At 43.6% G+C, this 23,560-nt stretch overlaps 1 protein-coding gene across 2 annotated transcripts in view; it reads right to left on the minus strand.

Annotated features, from left to right (window-relative positions):
* The window catches only part of MYOM3 (myomesin 3), a 76,372-nt gene extending 55,037 nt beyond the window's left edge, over window positions 1–21,335 (minus strand). The window contains exons 1-6 of one of the 2 annotated variants that reach the window (XM_060784266.2): window positions 21,185–21,335; window positions 14,367–14,501; window positions 11,335–11,409; window positions 6,991–7,150; window positions 4,169–4,326; window positions 671–766 (exon numbers count right to left, since the gene is read on the minus strand). In XM_060784266.2, coding sequence (XP_060640249.2) covers window positions 671–766; window positions 4,169–4,326; window positions 6,991–7,150; window positions 11,335–11,409; window positions 14,367–14,473 — 596 coding nt within the window. In that variant the 5' untranslated portion in view covers window positions 14,474–14,501; window positions 21,185–21,335. Of the gene's footprint in view, window positions 1–670; window positions 767–4,168; window positions 4,327–6,990; window positions 7,151–11,334; window positions 11,410–12,540; window positions 12,815–14,366; window positions 14,502–21,184 lie in introns of those variants that run through there. The other variant, XM_067460578.1, reaches the window with a different exon arrangement.
* Between the last annotated feature and the right edge of the window lie 2,225 nt (window positions 21,336–23,560).

Below are 23,560 nucleotides of genomic sequence, written 5' to 3' on the forward strand. Positions count from 1 at the left end.
CTTTCTTCTTCTTTTTGGTCCCTGCATTTTCTTTTATAGTGTCGTAAAATACCTCCCCCCCCCCCCCGGCCGCTTTTTAGTAGTACCTAATTTCTCTACTTACAGCTCTTAAGCTGTTTTCTAGCTGCTTAGGTAAACAGTGAGCTGGGCTGACAGTCAGGTGCTCACTCCAACTCGGGCTTCAAACTGGCAACCTTTCGGTCGGCAGATCTTATTGCTGCTGGTGGCTATTTACCAGCTGTGCTATAGCCCGGCCCATCATCATCATCATCATCATCATCATCATCATCATCACCATCATCATCATCATAAAAATAATCATAAAAACACTAATAGAAGGAGTAATAATAATAATAATAATAATAATCTAATGATGTCTAAATAATTTACATCAACAACAACCAGAAAACTCTAGCTTCTGCAATGCCTTTATTAAGATCATAAAATGGCTCTATCTTGGGATGTGTATTTTGGGAAGCTATTTAGATTGTTTTAGTACACTTCCCTACAGCTTTTGCGGTCTAGACAATTCTAAGTACCATTGAACTCCAAATTCTAATATTCAATAGATTCAATAGAGTGGAGACCTCGAAATTCACATGTCCCAGTTTTGGCACTGGATCAAAAAATAACCACACATTCCCCGGGATTTTGAAGCTAGTTATGTTACCTGCGAATGTCCAAGGTCAGCATCCCAAACTCATTTTTCATCTTGTATTTCCCAGCTGGACTGAAACGGGGGTCAATCCGAACTCCATTTTTATACCTGGTCAGGTGCAAAGAAATAGGCAGGACAGAGTTTTATTGATGCTTGAATGAATGGGTCATATTCCTATAAAGCAGCGTTTCTCAACCTGGGGGTCAGGACCCTTGGGGGGGGCGCAAGGGAGGTGTCAGAGGGGTCACCTCCCTTGCGATGGCATAGAAAACACAGAATTTTCTGTTGGTCATGGGAGTTCTATGTGGGAAGTTCAGCTCAATTCTATCATTGGTTGGGTTCAGAATGCTCTTTGATTGTAGGTGAACTATAAATCCCAGCAACTCCCAGCAGCTCCCAAATGTCAAGGTCTATTTCCCCAAAATTCCACCAGTATTCACATTTGGGCATATTGAGTATTCGTGTCAAGTTTGGCCCAGATCCATCATTGTTTGAGTCCACAGTGCTCTCTGGATGTAGATAAACTACAACTTAAAAACCCTTCCAGTATTTTCTGTTGGTCATGGGAGATTTGTGTGCCATTTTTGGTTCAGTTCCATTGTTGGTGGAGTTCAGGATGCTCTTTGATTGTAGATTAACTACAAATCCCAACAACTACAACTTCTAAATGACAAAATCAACCCCCCCTCCCCCGCAACCCCACTAGTATTCAGATTTGGGCATATTGTATATTTGTGTCAAATTTGGTCCAGTGAATGAACATACATCCCGCATATGAGATATTTACATTACGATTCATAATAGTAGCAAAATTACAGTTATGAAGTATCAATCAAAATAATGTTATGGTTGGGGGTCACCACAACATGAGCAACTGTATTAAGGGATCGCGGCATTAGAAAGGTTGAAAACTGTTGCTATAAAGGCTACATACCCATCTATCATCATGATATTTTGGGAAACATTGTTCAGCTGATTTCAAGTTCGGACTAAAACCCAGAGCAGGTTCCCTCCTCCGCTGCTCCACAGTCACCAGCTGGAATCTAATGCTATCAAATTTTGGGATTCCTAGTTTGCAGAGTCCTCGTAAAATTATCACTCCCAATATTTCATAGCGTTGAGCCATGGCAACTGTTAAACTGCATCAGTGCTACAGTGTAGAACAGGCATAGGCAAACTTGGGTCCTCCTGGTATTTTGGACTTCAACTTCCTCAATTACTAACAGCCCCAGGCCCTTTCCAACCAACCATCAAGGTTGTTAAGATCTTCTGGAGGGGCCCTGCTCTCGGTCCTACCACCCTCGCAACTGCGTCTGGTGGGGACGAAGGACAGGGCCTTCTCGGTGGTGGCCCCTTGGCTCTGGAATTCTCTCCTACTGGAGATTAGAACTGCCCCTTCTTTCCTGACTTTTAGAAAGCTGGTGAAAACTTGGCTCTGGAATCTTGCATTTGATGAGTGAGTCAATAACTCTTGACCACATGGACGGATGGTGATGAATTGTGATTTCATTTGGGCGACTTGGCCTTATGTAATTATATGATTGCTTTTTAATGTATTTTATGTATTAGTGTATTATGGGGTGTGATGTTTTAAACTATTGTTTATTAATCTTGTTGTAAACCGGCCTGAGTCCCTCTCCGGAGGTTGAGAAGACCGGTATATAACAGTTCTAAATAAACAAACAAACAAATAAATTTCCTTTTCCCTCTCAGCCGCTTATATTTTGACCCAGCATAAGCAGCTGAGGGGGAAAAGGAAAGGGCTTGAGGTTGTTAGGAACTGTGGGAGCTGAAGTCCAAAACACCCGGAGGGCCCAATTTTGCCCATGCCTGGTGTAGAGGCACAACATGAGGAAGAACTTCCTGACTATGAGAGCCATTCAACAGTGGAACTCTCTGCCCCGGAGTGTGGTGGAGGCTCCTTCTTTGGAAGCTTTTAAACAGAGGCTGGATGGCCATCTGTCAGGGGTGATTTGAATGCAATATTCCTGCTTCTTGGCAGGGGGTTGGACTGGATGGCCCATGAGGTCTCTTCCAACTGTTTGATTCTATGATTGTACAATGTAACAACATTTGAAACACTTTCTGTTCCTAGTTTGAAAGTGTTATTTCCTGTTTAATTATGCGGTACTTACTTTGAACGCAGTTATTAGACTACAGAAACTTCGTTTTTGTGGCTGCCACAAACTATGTTGAATTGGTTGAGACTCTTTCTCAACTTGGGAGTTGGGACTTCTGGGGGGGGGGGGGGGTCATGAGGGGGTGTCAGAGGAGAAGCCATAGACCATCAGAAAACACATATTTCTGATGGTCTTAGGAACCCCATTGACAGAGAAGGCTGAAGATCTTTCCACGTACCCTTCTCTTCCTTTTTGGAAACAGACAGCGAATCCCCCCCCACCAAAAGCCCTCTTCTTTTGGACATTAGCAATCAAAATAATGTTTTTGATGTCCCTTCCCATGGACATTAGATCAGCTCCTTCACTAATGGTGTTTCGAAGAAAACTGAAAACCTGGCTGTTTGAACAGGCATTCGGATAAACAGCGCAATGAATACGATGAATATAGGAACGGAATTATGGCTGACGAATTGGATCACGACTCTAGTTATGAGACGTTAATGTGTTGTTATTGATGTGTCATTACTTGTATACTATGCTGTCAATGGTTTTTAAATTGTATGTTGTTATGATTGACTTTTGCTCTTGTTGTGAACCGCTTTGAGTCGCCTACGGGCTGAGAAACTGCGGTATACAAGCAAAGTAAATAAATAAATAAATAAATAATTCTGCTGTGATTGGCTGGCCTCTCGGCCAAGGGGAGGACTGTTTCTGAGTCTCCAAGCGGGGAGGGGAGAGCAGGCGTGCTCAGCGCATGACAGTATGGTGCGCATGTGCAGGCGAGGGAGAGCACACAAGGCTGGAGGGAGGTTTGCGTCCCCTCAAGTCGGGGAAAAGTGCCCTTTGATTGTAGGTGAACTATAAATCCCAGCAACTACAAAATGGCAAAATCAACCCCCCCCCCCCCCCCGACCTCACCAACATTCAAATTTGGGCATATGGGGTATGTGTGCCAAATTTGGTCCAGTGAAGGAAAATACATCCTGCATATCAGATATTTACATTATGATTCATAACAGTAGCAAAATTATACTTATGAAGTAGCAACGAAAATAATTTTATGGTTGGGGGTACAACAAGAGGAACTGTATTAAGGGGTTTGCGGTATTAGGAGAGTTGGGAACCATTGCTCTATGAGATATTCATTGAAAATCGATAGCAAAATGTGCAGCAGGATAATGTTCCTCCCGCAAAAACACAGTTTTTGTAGTTTAATAAACTTTTCCCATGTTTTTATGATAGAACCAATTAGGAAATTACATTTATAACCCAGGAATCAAAATCATGTTACGTAGTGTTGTCCTTACTGATGTCCCAGTCCTTCAGCGCATTCCTAGAAGGTCAGTCTCCAAAGACATGCTAGAGATGAAGAGCCTGGCTGCCAACTTACCAAGTCACAGTGGGCAAAGGGGAAGCCAACACAGTACATTCCAGTTTTACGCTCATTCTTTCCCAAACGACATGAGCCCGGAGCGGGATCCAAAACATAGGCGCCCGGCAGGACAGCAGCTCCATAACCTCTTTTTCCATCTGAGCCTTGGCTTCCGCCTGCAAGAAGGAGAGAATTCAAGCCTTTTATCTCCTTTCTATAAATATAACTGGAGGTATGGTGCCAACAACGCTTAACCCTCTTCTGTTTCCGGAGCCTATCAGCGAACCCAACATCTCTGGCATTCAATGGGTTTTTGGTCTCACTGAACCCTTCCCAAATACACAAAATGGGCCCTGAATTTTGCATATAGCTTACAGATTAAATAATTGGGAAAGATGTGTAGTGAGATATGTTATGACATTAAGGAAAATGTGTTGTCAAGCAGACAAGAGTTCTTTCTCCCTGGACATTATTCCACAGACATATAAACCTCGCTAGCCTAGTTTCCAACAGATCCCTCAACCTCTGAGGATACCTGCCATAGAAGTGGGTGAAACATCAGGAGAGAATGCTTCTGGAACATGGCCATACAGCCCGGAAAACTCACAGCAAGCCACTTATTGAACATGTTTATACAATGCTGTTTCCATGGTATATGATTCCAGAAGGATTGTCTTGAGTGGATAAAATCGCATACAGGAATGTATGTTGAAAGTATGATGAATAGGTTGGGACATTTTAACATATGCAATGGACACTTGAGAAAGTGGACATGTGAGAAATGCCTTATATTACATTATCTAACAAATTTTTTAAAAAATCTTCCTGGTTTGAAAGTGTTACTGTTTAATTTACTGTTTACTGTTTAATAGCTGCATACTAAGTAGTTCTGGGATTTATAGTTTTCCAATGTCCACACTCCTCTATGTGGGGCTGCCAAGCGCGGGGGGGGGGGGGGGGGGGGTTAGGGGGAGAGGGGGGAGAGTGCATCACCACTTTCTCTCCCTCTCTGCTTCCTTGCTTCTGAAACATTTTTTTTGTCGTGTCAGGAGTGACTTGAGAAACTGCAAGTCGCTTCTGGTGTGAGAGAATTGGCCGTCTGCAAGGACGTTGCCCAGGTGACGCCCGGATGATTTGATGTTTTTATCATCCTTGTGGGAGGCTTCTCTCATGTCCCCGTATGAGGAGCTGGAGCTGATAGAGGGAGCTCATCCGCCTCTCCCCGGATTTGAACCTGTGACCTGTCGGTATTCAGTCCGGTTTAACCCACTGTGCCACCGGGGGCTCTGCTTCTGAAACTGAAGACATGTAACAGCTGACATTTCAAAGAAAGGAGTTTCCCCCCCACAAAGAACATAGGCCGTGTGTAGCGATTACAGTATGATGGCAAATCTACTGAAAGAACGCTGAGTACGACTGAGTAACACAGATACCGTTAACAGTGTGATGAAGGAAATAATCTGTTTCGTTTCAAAACTGAGTAAGACTGAGCTCTACTCTACCAAACACTTCCCTGCTTCAATGTGATGAAGTCCCTGTTGTGCTGACCGCAGTCTAATAAATTTTCCCATGTTTTGATGATAGAAACCAATTAGGAAATGACATGTATAACCCAGGAACAAAAATTGTGTTTAATTGTTGTTGTTGTTATAATTGATACTCCATTTTTTCTCTCCACAAAGAAGACTCAAAGTGGCTTATAAAGACTACAAATCTCAACATTCCCTTTCACTGAGTCATGGCAGTTCAAGTGCTGTTAGACTAAACAGCACAGATACACTCAGAGCTTGTTGTTACCCTGAATGGAAAAAACCCACACTTCTTTGTTTGCTGATACTATTTACAGGAGGAGTTGCTACTAAAAATACAAAACAAATGCAAATCTGGTCCCCTTTCACACTCTAAAACAAAAGTATCCATAGCAAAATAAGCCCAAGATTATTGCCTGGATCATGGATGCCTAGCACAAAAACCTGGCAGTGTCGGTGGTCTCAAACTGAATTAATTCTACAATGTGGATGTACTACAGCAGGGGTCCTCAAACTAAGGCCCGGGGGGCGGATATGGCCCTCCAAGGTCATTTACCTGGCCCTCGCTCAGGGTCAACCTAAGTCTGAAATGGCTTGAAAGCACACAACAACAACAACAACAACAACAACAATAACCCTATCTTATTAGTCAAAAGCAGGCCCACACTTCCCATTGAAATACTAATAAGTTTATATTTGTTAAAATTGTTCTTTATTTTAATTATTGCATTGTTTTAAAGTGGGGGTTTTTTTTTTGCGCTACAAATATGTGCAGTGTGCATAGGAATTCTTTCATGTTTTTTTTTCAAATTATAATCCGGCCCTCCAACAGTTTGAGAGACTGTGACCTGGCCCTCTGTTTTAAAAGTTTGAGGACCCCTGCACTACAGCAACAAATCCCAAACAGATGTGTGTCGAAGCCATTTATGGAACTGGGTTGCTGTGAGTTTTCTGGGCTGTATGGAACATGGCCATACAGAAAACTCACAGCAACCCAGTGATTCCGGCCATGAAAACCTTCGACAACACATGCATGGAATGTTGTTCTTTTGGGAAAGTGTGGATATGTGACCATACTCCAGATGGAGCTCTTTGAAAGTTTCTCAATCAGCCTCAGGCTCAAAGGTGGATCTGGGTTGAAGGTTATGATGTTTGGATGGAATGCCTTATCTGCGTTTAATGACCTCTCTGCTGCACTTTACTCTGCTTTCCTTGCTGCGGGCATCATGTGAACCCAAAGCAAACATGTCCAGCTCTTGGGCAGAGTCTGCTTTATCAAGTGCTCACCAAGACACACACTCTTCCGCTCACCTTTCTCCGCAGGGTCTTCCGGTCTGCCTTCACACGCAAGAGCCGGCAATTGCGAATGACCTCTTTCTCCAACTTTTCCATGTCATTCCCAAAACGAACCTGCTTCTGTCCCCTCTCCTCCAGCTTCAGGATGGCAGCCTCCCGTCTCATCCGGGTTTCCCTGTGAATGAAGAACATCAGGGATCATACAGTACAGGCTGTCCCTGAGTTACAGGCATCCGACTTACAAACGAGTCCTAGTTAAGAACGGGGCTGTGACAACAGGAAGTGAGAGAAAACAGGAGGGATTAACATAACTCAAAAACCACTGGGTGAATTGACACCAAATTTGGACACAATACACCTATCAGGCCAACAAGTGACCATCACTCATTAAAAAACCCCAAAAACACAGTGGAAGAGACTTAAAAAGCCAAAAAATTAAAAATACATTACAACGCATGCGCAAAGCTACATATATACATATATACACAACTATATACACACACATACACATATACACACACACAAAACACATATACACAGACTGGGCAACAACAACATGTGGCAGGAGATGGCTAGTATACACACACACAGGGCCGTAGTCAGAAAAAAAAATTCGGGGGGGGGAGGTTGAAACTTTTTTTTAGCAAATCATGAAGAGTAGTTCGATAACACAACAATATTTTTAATACAATCCAAAGACTCTTATTGCTCCGTAAAAGGTATAAGATACAAGGTATCCAAGGCCAAAAATAGCCAAAAATTAGTTTTTTTAACCTGAAAAATTTCAGTGGGGGGTTGAACCCCTAACCCCCCCCCCCCCCCCCCGGCTACAGGCCTGCGCGCACACACACAGAGTATATATATGGCTGGAGTCACTCTTTAAAATGAGTCTACACTGCCATATAATCCAGTTCAAAGAAGACAATCTGTATTCAGAAATTGGAGGTGCAATCTACACTACCCATACAATGCAGTTTGAACAGGATTATATGGTCAGTGTAGACCAGTGGTTCCCAACCTTTTTTTTGACCAGGGACCACTTTGACCAGCGACCACTCTCCAACATTAGTATCAAAAGTGTTACAAATCAGTTTTTGGTCAACTTTAGATTCAGTTTGGTTATTTGGGGTGTCAATTCAGAAAATTGCATTGGATAGACCACATCAGCTCTAGTTTCTGACACAGAACATACGCCATCCAGTAGTTGCCATTTGCTCACCCACAGAAAACCATATCTAATAACCTAGAGCCACGGCCCTTATTTTAGGTCTCACAGCCCACCAGTGGGCTGCGGCGCACAGGTTGGGAATCACTGGTGTAGACTCACATAATGCAGATTGAACTGCACCAAATTGGATTATATGTATCTACACTGCCATGTAATCCAGTTCAAAGCAGATAATCTGGATTCTGAAACTGGAGGTGCAATCTATACTGCCATATAATGTAGTTTGAACTGGATTATATGGTCAGTGTAGACTCATATAATGCAGATTGGACTGCACCAAACTGTATCTATGCTGCCATATAATGCAGTTCAAAATGCATTATAATAGTAGTGTAGATGGGGCCTTAGTCTGACATTCAATCCACTTCAAACTGCATTATAATGGCAATGTAGATGGGGCCTTAGGCTGAATCCAGATTATCTGCATTGAAGTGGATTATATGGCAAGGTAGACTCATATAATTGACTCAAAGCAGATGATATGGATCCAGCCCTGCTTAGCTTCCAAGATAGTAGGGTTGCCCTGCATTGCTTTGAAGGTGCCTGCACATATAGACAACACAATTGGCAAAGGGAGAAAAAGTAACATCTGCTGACTCAGAGTTGTCATTTTCTCCAGTGCCCTCCTTCATGGCAGTTTTGCCTTCAGCTCTTTTTCTTCTGGCATATTTTGTTTTCTAAATACCCTAAATACTGGCAGGAATCCAGCATGATCGGGCAAGACAGGACTTGAGCTGGATGAGCCAACTTGTTATCAGGCAGCTCCCTATCTTTCAGGGAAATCTGATTGTTCTTATAGTACATCTTGCAGACAGAACCAAAGTCTAAACAAGGAATCCATCTACGTCTTCGGGTGCATCTACACTGTAGAATGAATGCAGTTTGACTCCCACTTGAACTGCCATGCTCCAGGCTATGGAATCCTGGGAGTTATAGTTTCACAAAGCCTCCTCTGCCAAGGGAAGTCATGCTACCCTTCTATTCTGCCTTGGTCAGACCACACCTGGAATACTGTGTCCAATTCTGAACACTACAATTGAAAGGAGATGTTGACAAGTTGGAATGTATCCAGAGGAGGGCAACTAAAATGATCAAGGATTTGGAAAACAAACCCTATGAGGAGCGGCTTAAAGAGCTGAGCACGTTTTGCCTTCAGAAGAGAAAACTGAGAGGGGACATGATGAGGGCCATGTATCAAGATGTAAGGGGAAGTCATAGGGACAAGGGAGGAAGCTTGTTTTCTGCTGCCCTGGGGAGTAGGATACTGAACAATGGCTTCAAACTACAGGAAAGGAGATTCCACCTGAACATGAGGAAGAACTTTGTAACTGTGAGAGCTGTTCAGCAGTGGAACTCTCTGCCCCGGAGTGTGGTGGAGGTTCCTTCTTTGGAGGCTTTTAAGCAGAGGCTGGATGGCCATCTGTTGGGGGTGCTTTGAATGTGATCTCCTGCTTCTTGGCAGGGGGTTGGCCTGGATGGCCCACAAGGTTGTTTCCAACTCAATGATTCTATGATTCTAAGTATTACTGGGGCCTCACCAAACTACAACTCCCACAATTCCATAGCCTTGAGCCATGGAGGTTCAAGTGGAAATCAAACTGCATTTATAATACAGTGTAGATGCACCCTGAGTTGTCTTTTTTGACATGCTGGAGGGTATGGACTATATGAGGAGCCCCCAGTGGCACAATGGGTTAAACCGCTGAGCTTGTTGACTGAAAGGTCACAGGTTCAAATCCGGGTAGTGGTGTGAGCTTCCATTGTCATCCCCAGCTTCTGCCAACCTAGCAGTTCGAAAACATGCAAATGTGAGAAGATCAATAAGTACTGCTCTGGCGGGAAGATAACGGCGCTCCATGCAGTTATGCCAGCCACGTGACCTTGGAGATGTCTACGGACAATGCCAGCTCTTCGGCTTAGAAATGGAGATGAGCACCACACCCCAGAGTCGGACACGACTGGACTTCATGTCAGGAGAAAACCTTTTCCTTTTCCTATAGACTATATGATCCAGCATTCCTCAATGAGGATACAAACAAATGGGAGTTGCAACCCAACAATATTTAGACAAGCACAAGTTGCTGAGTCCTGATTTCATGTGCCTCGCCTTGACCCATTAAGAGAGGGGGTAAGAAATAAATTGTATTATTATTATTGTTGTTGTTGTAGTCATTATTATCATCATTATTTGAAACACAACAAGATTAGTACACAGCAAACAAGATCACTGTGCTGGCTGTTGATTTGAATCACACGTCGGACACTTCCCAAGTGTCAAGGACTGTGTGATGTATCAGCGAATAATGTGTGCCAATCCGAGTAGGGTGGCCTTTTGCAGCTGACAGATTGTATTTAAGTGCAGGCTAAGGTCTTTAGGCACTGTGTGCCAATCACCACTGGGATCCACCTTTACTCACTTGTGCCAGATTTATTATTATTATTATTATTATTATTATTATTATTATTATTTGAAACACAACAAGATGAGTCCAAATCAGACACTATGCTGGCTGTTGAATTGGATCATATGTCGGACCCTTCCCAAGTGTCTAGGACTGTGTGATGTATCGGCGAATAATGCGTGCAGATCCCAGTAAGGTGGCCTTCTGCAGCTGGCAGATGGCAATTTTGTCAGTGCCGATTGTTTTTAAGTGCAGGCCAAGGTCTTTAGGCACTGCACCCAGTGTGTTGATCACCACTGGGACCACCTTTACTGGTTTGTGCCAGAGTCTTTGCAGTTCGATTTTTAAATCCTCATATCGTGTCAGCTTTTCCAGAGTCCCTCAAGAGAGGTGAGAAGGCCGGTATGCAAAACTTTTAAATAAATAAATAAATAAATAAATAAATAAATGTTTCTCTGCAATCCTGCTGTTACCTGGGATTGCGACATTGACAATCCATACTTTGTTTTTTAACACAATTGTGAGGTCAGGAGTATTATGCTCCAAAACTCTGTCTGTCTGAATCTGGAAGTCCCAGAGGAATTTGGCGTGTTTATTATAATAATAATAATAATAATTATTATTATTATTATTATAATTATTATTATTATTGATCTACAGATTTTGTACATATTTACATGAAACTCTCTGTCCTTTAGGAAAATAGAAAATAGGTTTTTTTGTACGTACCATGATACTTCCGATGTCAACGCAAGAGCAGATGCGATGGATAACTCTGAAGCTGTGAAGCCTTCCTCTTCCTCACTATTGAGAGATCAAAAGGGCGAGAATAGATAAAAATAAAAGAAATTCTGATGATTTCAGAGCTTTTTCCCTTTGCCACTACGTCTGAATTGTCCGTAGGTACATCTACAGCAGTAATTTCTCAATCTGGGGGTCAGGATCTCTGTGGGGGTCGCAAAGGAGGTTTCAGAGGGGTCACCAAAGACCATCAGAAAACACATATTTCTGGTGGTTTTAGGAACCCCTTTGGCAGAGAAGGCTGAGGATCTCTCCGCCTCTTCTTCTCTTCCTTTTTGGAAACAGACAGCAAATCTTCCCATCAATAGTCCTCCTCCTGCTCTCTGGATGTAAGTGAACTAACACTCCAAAACTCATGGTCAATGCCCAGCAAACCCTTCCAGTATCTTCTGTTGGTCAAGGGAGTTCTGTTTGCCAAGATTGGTTCAATTCCATCATCGGTGGAGTTCAGAATGCTCTTTGATTGTAGGTGAACTATAAATCCCAGCAACTACAACTCCCAAATGTCAAGGTCTATTTTCCTTAAACTCCACCAGTGTTCACATTTGGGCACATTGAGTATTTGTGCCAAGTTTGGTCCAGATCCATCATTGTTTGAGTCCACAGTACTCTCTGGATATAGGTGAACTACAACTCTAAACCTCAAGGCCAATGCCCACCAAACCCTTCCAATATTTTCTGTTGGCCATGGGAGTTCTGTGTGCTAAGTTTAATTCAATTCCATCATTGGTGGAGTTTAGAATGCTCTTTGATTGTAGGTTAACTATAAATCTCAGCAAGTACAACTCCCAAATCCACCAGTATTCCAATTTATGCATATCGGGTATTTGTGCCAAATTTGTTCCAGTGAATGAAAATACATCCTGCATCCTACGATTCATAACAATAGCAAAATTAGTTATGAAGTATCAACAAAAATAACTTTACGGTTTGGGGGTAACCACAACATGAGGAACTGTATTAAGGAGTCGCGACAGTAGGAAGGTTGAGAAACACTGATCTACACTGTGGAGTTAATGCAGTTTGACACCATGTAGGCTGCCATAGTTCAACACTATGCAATCCTGTTTTACAAGGTTTTACAAGAGCATTAGCCTTCTCTGCCAATGAATGCTGGTGTGTAATGATTCTTACCTAGTAGGTCGAAGGAGAAGCCTGGGATATCAGTGAGGCAGGCCTCCATTTTGGGAGTGTAAGCCAGGGAAGCAGACATCTTGTGAGGGTAAAGGGAGAAGAGGGGAGGAGCTGGAGATCTCCTAGGATTGGTTAGGACAGATGGGAGGAGCCAAGTCCTGGGAGGGAAGAGTGTCAGCTTCTAAGAGAGCAGGGAGATTAAATTTGGGAATTGAAGAAGGGAGATGAGTTTTGGGAACAGAAGAGAGGAGAGGTATTTTTGAGCTTAGGGTTTTCTGACAGAGAGCGTTTGTGGCAGGCAAGGCTGCATTATTGGCCTGTCCGGTCAAGTAGTCGCCTGATTGCTTGTGGGTGTTTACACAAGTGGTTTGCTCTCTGGGTAGAGTAGATTAGCTATAGAGAACTCTGATTAGAGTGGGCTAATTGCTCTGAAGACAGCCTGAGTAGGTTAGTCTGGGGAACTCACTGCTACTGTGTTACTGTAGAGTGAGGAGTTTTGGTAATAGTTAAGTCAAGTAACCTGTTTAAAGAAACCATCAAGATTATTGTACTTTAGTAACCATTTAAGCTTTTGTGCCTCATCAAAGAAGTCAGTTGTTTGTTTGATCTTATCAATAAATCTCTTCTCTATTTCAACTTTTAAAGAAGCCTCAATTGTAATTCATTCCTGTGGGGAATGAATTTAAGATCTTAACATCAGTCATTTTTGGGAGCTAAGAGAGAGCTGTATTGGGTTGGCAGGGAATAGTTTACCTCAGAGAATCAATATCCTAAGGCAGTGGTTCTCAACCTGGGGGTCGGGACCCCCGAGGGGGTCGCGAGGGGGTGTTAGAGGGGTCGCCAAACACCATCAGAAAACACAGTATGTTGTGTTGGTCGTGGGGGTTCTGAGTGGGAAGTTTGGGCCAATTCTATCATTGATGGGGTTCAGAATGCTCTTTCATGGTAGGTGAACTATAAATCCCAGCAACTACAACTCCCAAATGTCAAGATCTATTTTCCCCAAATGCCAGATTTGGGCATATTGAGTATTTGTGCCAAGTTAGGTCCAGATCCATCATTGTTTGAGTCCACAGTGCTCTCTGGATCTAGGTGAACTACAACTCCCAAACTCAAGGTCAGTGCCCACCAAACCCTTCCAGTATTTTCTATTGGTCATGGGACTTCTGTGTGCCAAGTTTGGTTAAATTCCATTGTTGGTGAAGTTCAGAATGCTCTTTGATTTTAGGTGAACTATAAATCCCAGCAACTACAACTCCCAATTGACAAATCAACCCCTCGCCCAACCCCACTAGTATTCAGATTTGGGTGTATTGGGTATTTGTGCCAAATTTGGTCCAGTGAATGAAAATACATCCTGCATATTGGATATTTACATTACAATCCGTAATAGTAGCAAATTTACAGTTATGAAGCAACAACGAAAATAATATTATGGTTGGGGGTCACCACAACATGAGGATCTGTATTAAGGGGTCATGGCATTAGGGAGGTTGAGAAATACAGTCCTAAGGTGTTAAGTGGTGGCAGCAAATATACCAGGAGAAGATTGAAGCGGTGTTCATTTCTACCAGAGCACACCCATTACATCATATACACATAATACTTCCGTGTGAGAAATCCTTTATACTGGTGTCTGCACGTGGGATGTGATATATTTCCCCCCCTTCTTCTTTCCCCGATCTGTTAAATGGTGCCTCCCCAAACTACAAAGTGCAGGATTCCATAGCATTGAACCATGGCAGTTAAAGTGGTACTAAACTGCGTTGATTTCGTAGAGCAGATGGATCCTGTGTTGCATGCTTTCTTTAACTTGTCAGCATCACCTTGTCTTGAACTTGGCTTTTCTTGTTCTCGAGGTCATTTGCAGATCTCGGTGCCTCTCTTCCTTTTGCTCCTCTTCCCTTCGCTGGAAAAAGGTTCGGGTTTCCATGCCGGCGGGTGTTTCGGAAGAATTTTCCCTGCCGGAACGACAACATCAACATAATAACTAAATACAGCCTTTAAAAAGTAGGGAAACAACAAGAAGAAGAAAGGGTAGGCAATCTGACATCCTTCAGATAGTTTGGGCTACAACTCCAATGGGCCCCAAACCAGTGGCCCACAATAATAATAATAATAATAATAATAATAATAATTATTATTATTATTATTATTATCTTTATTTGTACCCCGCTAGCATCTCCTGAAGGACTCGATGCGGCTTACAAAGGCCAAGGCCTCAAAACACAACACAACAATACAACACCAAAGCAAATTAAAAACAGTTAAAGCAATACTAAACAACAAACAATAAACAATACATCAAGACACTATCAAAACTGGGCCGGGCCAGGGTAATGGGTACAAGATTAAAAGTGCTGATGTGACAGGTGATATGTAAGGATTATAGGGTAAGTGCAGTGTGCAGAGTGCAGCAATCTTAGTTCTAATAAAGTGCTTCTGGGACTTGTTATTGGAGATTCCTATTCTGGGAAGGCACATCAGAACAGCCAGGTCTTCAAGTTCTTTCTAAAGACTGCCAATGTAGGGGCCTGTCTAAGATCTTTTGGGAGGGTGTTCCATAGTCGGGGGGCCACCACAGAAAAGGCCCTGTCTCGCGTCCCCACCAAGCGTGCCTGCGACGCAGGCGGGATCACGAGCAGGGCCTCTCCGGATGAACGAAGTGAGCGCGTGGGTTCATAAATGGAGATGCGGTCACGCAGGTAGAATGGTCCCAAACCGTTTAGGGCTTTGTAGGTAAGCAATGATGGGATTTGCCATCTGAAAGATCTGGATGGCACTACATGGCCTACCTCTGCTAAGAGCCATCTCCATTCCCTGTCCCAGAAATATGGATTTCCTTTCTGGCTTATTGTGAGTTTTCCGGGCTGTATGGCCATGTTCCAGAAGCATTTTCTCCTGACATTTCGCCCACATCTATGGCAGGCATCCTCAGTGGTTGAGGGGTCTGTTGAAAACTAAGCAAGGTTTATTTATCTGTGGAAGGTCCAGAGTGGGAGAAAGAACTCTTTGTCTGCTTGAGGCAAGTGTGAATGTTGCAATTGGCCAGCTTGATTAACATAGAATGGCCTTGCAGCTTCAAAGCCTGGCTGGTTGTTGCCTGAGGAAACCCTTTATTGGGAGGTGTTTGCTGATTCTTGTCTGGATTTCCCCTGCCTTTTGAGAAATAAACAATTCCTAACAGTCTTGGGCCCTTTTCTATTTGAGGCATATGTTAACTCTTGTCTGTTTGAGGCATGTGTGAATGTTGCAATTTGCCATATTGATTAGCATTTAATGGCCTTGAAGTATCAAAGCCTTGGCTGGTTGCTGCCTGTCTGTTGGAAATGAGGCAAGAGAGGTTCATATACCTGTGGAATAGTGTCCAGGGTCGGAGAATTTATTTATTTATTTATTTATTTATTTGCTATACTTGTATACCGCCGTTTCTCAGCCTAGCCGGCGACTCAACGCGGTTTACAACAACTTATAACAAACAACAGTATATAGTTTAAAAGCATAAAAACACGATCCACAATACATATATCAATAAACCATCCAATTCATCTCTTGACTAAAATCGCGATCCAGTTTCGTCGTCCAAATTGCCAGTCCTTCAATCATTACACTTATTGCACTGAGTTAACCGAACGCCTGCTCGAACATCCAGGTTTTTAGTCTTTTCCGGAAAACCATCAATGAGGGGTCTGATCTTACCTCCATGGGGAGGGCGTTCCATAGCCGCGGGGCCACCACAGAAAAGGCCCTGTCTCTCGTCCCCGCCAGCCGCACCTGTGAAGCAGGCGGGATAGAGAGCAGGGCCCCCCCAGAAGATCTTAGGGTTCTGGTGGGCTGATAGGCTGAGATACGTTCGTATAGGTAAGTTGGGCCAGAACCGTTTAGGGCTTTAAAGGCCAGCGCCAGCACTTTGAATTGAGCCCGGTAGCAGATCGGCAGCCAGTGGAGCTGGTGCAGCAGAGGAGTTGTATGCTCCCTGCGCTCCGCTCCAGTTAGTATCATGGCTGCCGAGCGTTGGACTAATTGGAGCTTCCGGGCCGTCTTCAAAGGCAACCCCACGTAGAGAGCGTTGCAGTAGTCTAAACGGGATGTAACCAGAGCGTGGACTACCGTGGCCAAGTCAGACTTCCCAAGGTACGGGCGCAGTTGGCGCACGAGTTTTAACTGTGCGAATGCTCCCCTGGTCACCGCTGAAACCTGGGGTTCCAGGCTCAACGATGAGTCCAGGATCACACCCAAACTGCGAACCTGTGTCTTCAGGGGGAGTGCGACCCCATCCAACACAGGCTGTAACCCTATGCCCTGTTCGGCCTTGCGACTGACCAGGAGTACCTCTGTCTTGTCTGGATTCAATTTCAATTTGTTCGCCCCCATCCAGACCGTCACAGCGGCCAAGCACCGGTTCAGGACCTCGACAGCCTCTTGTCTGTTAGAGGCAGCTGTGAATGTTGCCACTGACCATCTTGATTAGCAATAAATGGCTGATTGCTTCCTGACTGGTGGAATCCTTGGTTAGGGGGGGTGTTAGCTGGCCCTGATTGTTTCCTGTCTGGAATTCCCCCGTATTCTGAGTGTTGTTATTTATTTATATATAGTATGACCATTGTGTCCTCAGGGAATAAATTCAGGGGATACATTCCTGAATTCATTGCAGAAACAAGAAATTGTGAATAATAGCAAACCCTATTGAAATGAACAGCATCCACTAAAACAGTGTTTCTCAACCTTCCTAATGCTGTGACCCCTTAATACAGTTCCTCATGTTGTGGTGACCCCCAAACATAGAATTATTTTTGTTGCTACTTCATAACTGTAATTTTGCTATTGCTATGAATTGTAATGTAAATATCTGATATGCAGGATGTATTTTCATTCACTGGACCAAATTTGGTACAAATGCCCAATACACCCCAATTTGAATATTATTATTGTTATTATTATTATTATTATTATTATTATTATTAAACTTTATTTGTACCCCGCTAGCATCTCCCGAAGGACTCGATGCAGCTTACAAAGGCCAAGGCCTCAATACACAATACAACAATACACTCACAATATTGGTGGGCTTGGGGGAGAGTTGTCATTTGCGAGTTGTAGTTGCTGGGATTCATAGTTCATCTACAATCAAAGAGCATTCTGAACTCCAGCAACAATGAAATTGAACCAAACTTGGCACACAGAACTCCCATGACCAACAGAAAATACTGGAAAGGTTTGGTGGGCGTTGACCTTGAGTTCTGGAGTTGTAGTTCATCTACATCCAGAGAGCACTGTTGACTCAAACAATGATAGATCTGGACCAAACTTGGCACGCAGACCCAATGTGGCCAACTTTGAATACTGGCGGAGTTTGGGGAGGATTGACCCACGATTTTGGGAGTTGTAGTTCAGCAACATCCTTATGCATTTTCTTTTTATTCAATCCTCGTAGTTGCTGGGATTTATAGTTCACCCACAATCAAAGAGCATTCTGAACTCCAGCAGTGATTGAATTGAGCCAAACTTGGCACACAGAAATTCTATGTCCAACAGAAAATACTGGAAGGGTCTGGTGGGCATAGACCTTGAGTTTGGAGTTGTAGTTCATCTACATCCAGAGAGCACTGTGAACTCAAAGAATGATGAATCTGGACCAAACTTGGCATGAATACTCAATATGGCCAAATGTGAATGCTGGTGAAGTTTGGGGAAAATAGACCTTGACATTTGGGAGTTGTAGTTGCTGGGATTTATAGTTCACCTACAATCAAAGAGCCCCTTAAACCCCACCAACGATAGAATTGGGCCAAACTTCCCACACAGAACCCCAATGACCAGCTAAAATACTGTGTTTTCAGATGGTCTTTGGCGACCTCCCTGACACCCCCTCACGACCCCCCCAGGGGTCCCCGACCCCCAGGTTGAGAAACACTGCACTAAAAGGTAACATTAAGTCATGATGGAGGTCTTAGAAAATTGTCAGAAAGAGATCCAGTTCCAAAGTCTGTAACACAAAATTAAAAAAATGGATTCCGATCCCAAGAATAGAGATTCCTCCTAAATATTTGGAAGAACTTCCTGACTGTAAGAATTGTTCACTGGTGGATTGCATCGCCTTGTGTATGAATAGACATTCCTCCTTAGGAAGTCTTTAAAGCGATGTAGGGTAGACATCTTTCCGGAATATTTTATTGGGGGCTTGACTAGATGACCTTTGGGGTTCCCCTTGGTGCCATGATTCCCTACAAATTCCCCATCAATGGGGATTTTTTCCTCTTCCTTTCTCATTGTTCATTCAGAAGATAGGCTTTCTATTTTAACTAGCGCCTATTATTTTGATGCTTGAAAGCAAGCAAGGGCTTTTAAAATAGCCCAAGGGTAAGAGCACAGACACAAAATGCTCGGGCTTAACAACACATGTGTTCCTATCACTCTTGAACTAGGAAAAGCTCAGATAGACAGTAAGGCTTTTGTCTCAAAAGCAAGGCGAGACCAACAGAGGAAACAATTATTTTCCTGAAATGCAACCATTTTAAACAGCTGTGCAAAATACTTAAAAGAAAATAAAAGATGTTTCAAAGGGTAGGAAACTGGACTGGAGGAAGGTAAAGACCAATTTCCCAAAATTTGGTGGGTTTAACATTTGCAAACTGGATCCATATAGTATCCCTGGGGGTGCATCTACACTACAGAGCAGTGTTTCTCAACCTGGGGGGGGGGGGTGTCGGAAGGGGGGTTTCAGAGGGGTCGCCAAAGATCATCAGAAAAAAACATATTTCTGATAGTCTTAGGAACCCCTTTGACAGAAAAGGCTGTAGTTTTATCTGCCTGTCCTTCTCTTCCTTTTTGGTGTTGGTGAACTACAACTTCCAAAATTCAAAAACAGCCCTCAACTCCACCAGTAATCAATGTTGTCTATGTAGGTAATGTGCCAAGTTTTGTGCCAATCCATTGTGGGCTGGGTTCAGAATGCTCTTTGAGTACAAAGGTGAACTAGAAATCCCAGCAACTACAACTCCCAAATGTCAAGGTCTATTTCCCCCCAATCCCACCAGTGTTCACATTTGGACATATTGAGTATTTGTGCCAAGTTTGGTCCAGATCCATCATTGTTTGAATCCACAGTGCTCTCTGGATGTAGGTGAACTACAACTTCAAAACTCAAGGTCAATGCTCAGCAAACCCTTCCAGCATTTTGTGTTGGTCATGGGAGTTCTGTGCCAAGTTTGGTTCCGTTCCATCGTTGGCGGAGTTCAGAATGCTCTTTGATTGTAGGTGAACTATAAATCCCAGCAACTACAACTCCCAAAAGACAAAACCACACACCCTCAATCCTACCAGTATTCAAATGTGGGCCTATCGGGTATTTGTGCCAAATTTGGTCCAATGAATGAAGACACATCCAGTATAACAGATATTTACATTACGATTCATAATAATAGCAAAATAACAGTTAGGAAGTAGCAACGAAAATAATTTTATGGTTGAGGGTCCCACAATATGAAGTATTAAAGGGTCCCGGCATTAGGAACGTTGAGAACCAGTGCTGTAGAGTTAAGACAGTTTGATACCACTCTCACTGTCATGGCTCAATGCTTTGGAGTACTGGGAATTGTAGTTAGCACTCTTTGGCAGGAAAGGCGAAAGACCGTGTCAAACTACAACTCCCATTATTCCATAGGTAGTTAGAGTGGCATCAAACTGCATTAACTCTACAGTATAGATCAGGCATGGGCAAACTTTGGCCTTCCAGGTGTTTTGGACTTCAACTCCCACTATTACTAGCAGCCTCAGACCCCTTAAGGCTTAAGCGGCTGAGGGGGGAAAAGGAAGGGGGCCTGAGGCTGTTAGGAATTGTGGGAGTTGGAGTCCAAAACACCTGGAAGGCCAAAGTTTGCCTATGTCAGATCTACACTATAGTATTGGAGCCCCTGGTGGCGCAGTGGGTTAAACCCTTGTGCCGGCAAGGACTGAAGACCGACAGGTTGCAGGTTTGAATTCGGGGAGAGGCGGATGAGCTCCCTCTATCAGCTCCAGCTCCTCATACGGGGACATGAGAGAAGCCTCCCACAAGGATGATAAAAACATCAAATCATCCGGGCGTTCCCTGGGCAACATCCTTGCAGACGGCCAATTCTCTCACACCAGAAGTGACTTGCAGTTTCTCAAGTCACTCCTGACATGACAAAAAAGCAAACAAACAAAAAAACTCAGTTCTTGTGGTTTTTTTCGGGCTATATGGCCATGTTCCAGAGGCATTTCTCCTGACGTTTCGCCTGCATCTATGGCAAGGCGAAACGTCAGGAGAAATGCCTCTGGAACATGGCCATATAGCCCGAAAAAAAACCACAAGAACTGAGTGATTCCGGCCATGAAAGCCTTCGACAATACATTAAACAAAAAAACTATAGTTTTAATGCAGTTTGGCACTACTTGAACTTCCAAGGCTCAATGCTATGGCATCACGGGAGTTTATAAGGTCTTGAGCCTTCTCTGCCTGGGCTACAGATCAAAGACCTTGTGATACTACAACTCTCAGGATTCCATAATATTGAGCCATGGGAGCTAATGGGTTGCCAAACTGCACGCATTCTGCATTGTAGATGCACTCCCTTTAATGTTCAAAGCAAGGCAGGAGTTTGGAAAGGGAAGCATGGCTTACCTTGGTTTCAAAAGGGACAATCCTCCATCTGCGAATGGCAACCCCAAAGGCAGGGAAAGGCTGCGGTGCCAGTCCTGAGGAATGATCCACGGACAAAAGAGGGATGGCCTTCCCCTTTCCGTGGCATCAAGGATGACAGTGTCCCCGCAAGAATGTGCCCAAGGATCAACTGCCCACCCTTCGCGGCCTGAAATATCACATTATCTCATGTCACTTCAACGACAATGGAGAGGACCATCCTGGAATTACGGTCCACAAACAGCTCTCTGCCCAGACAAGCAAGATCGTTTTCCGAGGCCTGAGAGTATTTATGTCCTTTGTCGGACCAGAATAAGAAAGAGGAATGAACATTGCGCCTTCTTGAAACCTTTCAGTGAAGTGAACGTTTCTACTTTCATTTACTCAGGTTTTTAAGTTGAACTCAAGAGTGCATCTACACTGTAGAATGAATGCAGTTTGATACCACTTTAACTGCCCTGGCTCAATGCTATGGAATCAAGGGAGTTGTGCTTTTCACAAGCTCTGTAGCCTTCTCTGCCCAAGTGTGTCATTTGCCTCCCCAAACTACAAATCCCAGTATTCCTGACAATTAAAATGGAGTCAAACTGCATTAATTTTCCAATGTAGATGCGCTCCAAAAGCCAGTGATTGATACAACCCTTAGGAAAACTTGGATGTTCATTTCCATTAACTCTCACTATCAGTGTTGATAAGAAGGAATGCTGGGAGTTGCAATCCCACAACATCTGAAAGGTGGCATTTCATAAAATCATAGAATTATAGAGTTGGAAGAGACCTTGTGGGCCATCCAATCCAACCCCATTCTGCCAAGAAGCAGGAAAATTGCATTCAAAGCACACCTGACAGATGGCCATCCAGCTTCTGCTTAAAAGCCTCCAAAGAAGGAGCCTCCACCTAACTGAGCGGCAGAGAGTTCCACTGCCGAACAGCTCTCACAGTCAGGAAGTTGTTCCTAATGTTCCGAGCACAATTCAAAGTGCTGGTTTTGACCTATAAAACCCTTTACGGCTCCGGCCCAGCGTACCTGTCCGAATGTATCTCCTTCTATGTCTCACCTCGATTTTAAGATCTTCTGGGGAGGCTCTGCTCTCGGCCCCGCCTCCATCACAAGTGAGGCTGGTAGGGACGAGGGACAGGGCCTTCTCAGTGGTGGCCCCTTGCCTGTGGAATTCACTTTGGGTAATCTGGCAGACTGACAAGGTAATGATGACCAGAATTTGGAAAGGACTATGGTAATGCTGAATGGACTTACGGATTTTAGAACTCGGTGAACGTTTGGCCACTAGATTGGCTTTTTAGTTGTTATTGTATTAATTGATTGTTTTTAACTATTGTGGCTATTGCTGTTATGTATTTTATCTGTTGAATTGTTGGCATCGGATTGTGCCGGTTGTAAGCTGCCCTGAGTCCCCCCTTGGGGGTTGAGAAGGGCGGGGTAGAAGTACCTGAAATAAATAATAAATAAATAATGTTCAGGTGGAATCTCCTTTCCTATAAGAAAAGGAAACGGCTGGAGACTGTTAGGAATTGTGGGAGTTTGCGTCCAAAACACCTGGAAGGCCAAAGTTCGTCCATGCTTGGGCTACAGGCCAAAGACTTTGTAAAACTACTAGCCAGATTTTGTTCATTTTCTACACAGAGAAGCCATTGAAATCCATGAGGATGTGGACAAAAGAAAGATGGAAACCATGAAAATGAACAAAATCTGGCCACCAGTATTTTAAAAAACCTCAAACAGAAAAGGCTGTTAGGAATTATTTCTCAAAAATCAGGGGAATTCCAGACAAGAATCAATCAAGGTCAGCTAATACCTCCCAACAAAGGATTCCCTCAGGCAGCAACCAGCCAGGCTTTAAAACTGCAAGGCCATTAAATGCTAATCAAGGTGGCAAATTGCCACATTCACACATGCCTCAAACAGACGAGAATTCACACATGCCTCAAACAGAAAAAGGCCTGAGGCTTTTAGGAATTATTTATTTCTCAAAAAGCAGGGGAATTCCAGACAAGAATCAATCAGGGTCAGCAAACACCTCCCAACAAAGGATTTCCTCAGGCAGCAACCAGCCAGGCTTTGAAGCTGCATTCTATGTTAATCTAGGTGGCCAATTGCAACATTCACACTTGCCTCAAGTAGATAAGAGTTTTTCTCCCACTCTGGACCTTCCACAAATCCTGGCTACGGGCCTGCCCCTCAACCACCGAGGATGCCTGCCATAGATGTGGGTGAAATGTCAGGAGAGAATGCTTCTGGGACATGGTCACGCAGCCCGGAAAACTCACAGCAATCCAATAGAATATACAATTAAAAAGCACTCTAATAGGATTGGAAACCAAGTTAAAAATATCAAAAAT

Source organism: Anolis sagrei, chromosome X (assembly GCF_037176765.1).
Source record: "Anolis sagrei isolate rAnoSag1 chromosome X, rAnoSag1.mat, whole genome shotgun sequence".
Taxonomy (NCBI): Eukaryota; Metazoa; Chordata; class Lepidosauria; order Squamata; family Dactyloidae; genus Anolis; species Anolis sagrei.